The sequence below is a fragment of the Coffea eugenioides genome, chromosome 11 (assembly GCF_003713205.1).
Source record: "Coffea eugenioides isolate CCC68of chromosome 11, Ceug_1.0, whole genome shotgun sequence".
NCBI classification, from domain to species: domain Eukaryota; kingdom Viridiplantae; phylum Streptophyta; class Magnoliopsida; order Gentianales; family Rubiaceae; genus Coffea; species Coffea eugenioides.
In genome coordinates, this window is record NC_040045.1 from 50,773 (window position 1) to 53,969 (window position 3,197).

At 42.8% G+C, this 3,197-nt stretch overlaps 1 protein-coding gene across 1 annotated transcript; it reads left to right on the forward strand.

Moving 5' to 3' along the window:
• Positions 1-1,320: 1,320 nt before the first annotated feature.
• On the forward strand, positions 1,321-2,037 carry LOC113751265. Its single transcript, XM_027295204.1, has one exon. The coding sequence runs from the start codon at positions 1,321-1,323 to the stop codon at positions 2,035-2,037; it is 717 nt and encodes a 238-aa protein (XP_027151005.1).
• Positions 2,038-3,197: the final 1,160 nt, after the last annotated feature.

The following is a 3,197-nucleotide window of genomic DNA, read 5'->3' on the forward strand; positions in this document are numbered from 1 at the left end:
CTGACCAACTCGAGTTGTGAATTATCTTATTTTGAATTCTTGTACCCGAATACTAAATAGATGAGAGCCTAAGTTAGAAAAGACCGGGGTGAGCTAGAAATTTGATTCTACGGAACTTCGTGTGGTGTACTAGGGTGCCATTAAGCATGATTATCCCTGTCTAAAATATAAACTGTGTTATCCTTGCAGGTTATGGACGGAGCGAATCGAGAGGGTGGAGGTGAGCCATCTCAGAGGCATTTCTGAGTCATTGACTATGAGGAGAGGCCGGGGGGACCGATTCGACGCTGGAGTACCGCTAGTCGGACCAGGCGTTGTACTCGTTGTCAGAACAACTCCTATACCGACCATGTGGTTGTGGCGGTACTTGATGAAAGGAGAAGGCTTAGGCGTGCCCATGATAGGGATCATACTGAGATGGTGAGACTGGGGGGCATCATGAGAATGCAAGCGGACCGGATTCGCGAGCTCCAGGGGGAAATCGCGACGGAGCAAAAGAGGACAAATGCTCTTCGAGAGCAGTTGCAGGTAGTTAATGATCGCCTTACGAAGGTGGTCAGGGAGGTTTGAGACCGGGCCGGAGACATTATTATGAATGTGAGGCGCTAATCCAGGGAGTGACAAGTGGAGGTTCCGGGCGATGGAGCTCCTAGAGAGGAAGACGCACCTAACTCTAGCCATGGGGAGAGTCCGTTAGCTCGGTTGGAAACTAGGTTAGAGCTCATGTGAGCCATGTTTTGATCCCGTGTGATGGGGTAGTTAGGGAAAGCTCTTAGTTAGCTATTTTTATACTTTTGGCCAAGTTTGTACATAGTACTTTTGACGACGCCGCTACTTTCATGGGATTATTTTGTTTGTATCTGACTGACTGCTACTGTGTGACTTGTTTGATACAGTTGTGTTATATGTATAGTTGCATTTTATTTGTATATACTTCTTGTCACTTGTTCCTGCATATATTTATTTTTAATATCATATTTGTGTTTCGACCCCAGATTGGTTAAACCAATGGAGGGTACCCGTAGTGGACGAGGCCGTGGACGTGGAATTAGGCAACCCTCGAATGAATGTGGTAATTGGGAACCAATGCCTGAACCTAGGGTCAATCCTAATGCTCAGGTAGCCGCTACCATTCAGCGTATGACCGAACTGTTAGCCCATGTAGTGGAACACCAGGGCCAAAACCCTATTAACCAACCTAGAAACCCTGGCAATCATGTAGATGGTGAGGATAGAACCCTTGAACGATTTCAAAAGTTCTCCCCACCAAAATTCCTTGGAGGACCAGACCCAAACGTAGCCGAGAAGTGGTTGGAGAAGATGATCGATATCTTTTCTGCGGTGCACTATACCGAGGAGAAACAAGTGACCTTTGCTGTATTCCAATTGGAGGGAGTAGCCCGTTCTTGGTGGAATTTGATAAGATTGAAATGGGAAAGAGAACAAACACCGAGGATGTGGGTAAACTTCATGAGGGAGTTCAATACAAAGTATTTCCCTCCTCTAACTCAAGAAAAGAATGAATATGAGTTCATTACGCTTTGCAAGGGAACTCAGACTGTAGCCGAATATGAGAGCCAATTTACTTGGTTCTCTAAGTTTGCTCCCGAACTAATTGTGATCGAGCAAAGGCGAATAAGGTTGTTTGTTCAAGGGCTGAATGTAGAAATTCAAAAAGATCTAGCGGTAACCCAACACAACACATTTAGTGATGCTATGGAGAAAGCCCAGCGAGTTGAAAGTACGAGGTTACAAGTTAGAAACTTCCAAGCGAAGAAAAGGGATATTCCTGAAAGTAGCTTAGAGCAAGGGGATAAGAGTACAGCTCCTAAGTTAGGAAGGGGAGTTGGAGGTGTGAGAATTCCGGGGATATCAAGGGGTGCCTCACAGGGAGGCTCGGTCTCTGCTTCCCATGGTCCCTGCGGGTATTGTGGGAAGCCGAATCACACGAAGGATATCTACTGGAAGAAAGCAAGGAAATGCCTACGTTGTGGGAGTGTAGATCATCAGATCGCTAATTGCCCAATCCTACCTTGAGAAGGGAGTGGGAACCGACAGTCAACCAAGACCAACCCTGGACAGTTGAAAGGGAAAGGGGCTGGACCGAAGGTGCAGGCTCTGGTGTATTCCCTAGAGCAACATCAGATCCATGACTCGCCTGAGGTCGTAGAAGGTACGATGCCAGTATTCCACAGCTTAACTACGATTTGGATAGATCCTGGTGGTTAGAAAATTTCGAGGACGAAATTTCTTTAAGGGGGAGAGAATGTGACGACCCGCAAAATTTCCTTATTTTATATTATTGTATTTCTTCGCATGCATTTTCTTCACTATACTATATTATATTAATTTCCAGAGATTTGTATATGTGAGTATAGTTTTTAAATCATTTTCCTGGTATAAATTAGTTCATGTTAACTTTGAAGTGTATTATGGACGTGGGACCTGCTAGAGCGTTAAGTACGATAAATTTTGGCAATTAGTTGAAGTTTTGCATAAAGGGATATTATTTTATAAGGTGTTAGGAGATAATTAGAGGTTAGTTAGATAAAATTACCATTGGAAGACAAGGGAAGGAGAGAAAACTCTAGAAAAGGCCAAGTGTCATGAAACCTATGGAAGTTGGACTTTGACCAACGTGTTTTAACTTTCCTAAAACAAAAATTTGACCAAAATTCCTCCATTTTTCTTTCTTACTTGGCCAAACCATAGAGAGGAGAAAAGAGAGAAAAGACTTCATCTTGCACTTCAATTTCTTGCTTCAATCTTGAGTTCCAACCATCAAAATTGCAAACTACTCCATAAAAGTTGCCTACTAAGGAGGATTAGAGGTGTTGGTGGAGTGATTTTTGAGAGGGAAGTACTAAGCTACCATCTTTCTAGTGTTTCTAAGGTAACTTGCCAAAAAAATCCCTCTTTGCTTCCAATAATTGCATATTTGTGGCTTAGGGTTGTTAAATGTGTAGTTTTGTGCAATATTTCATGAGTTGAGGTGGTGACATGGGAAATTTCAGTTTTATGCTGAATTTACTACTCTTATTTGATGTTTGAGCATTAGTCATGGATTGATAGTTTTGTTATGTATAATATTGAGTTTTTATATGCTAGTTTTGCTTGCCCACGAAAAATTTCAGCTTGTATGCCTAAATTTCAGCTTAGGGTTTCATTTGCTAGCTTGAGTGGGTGATGGTTATATG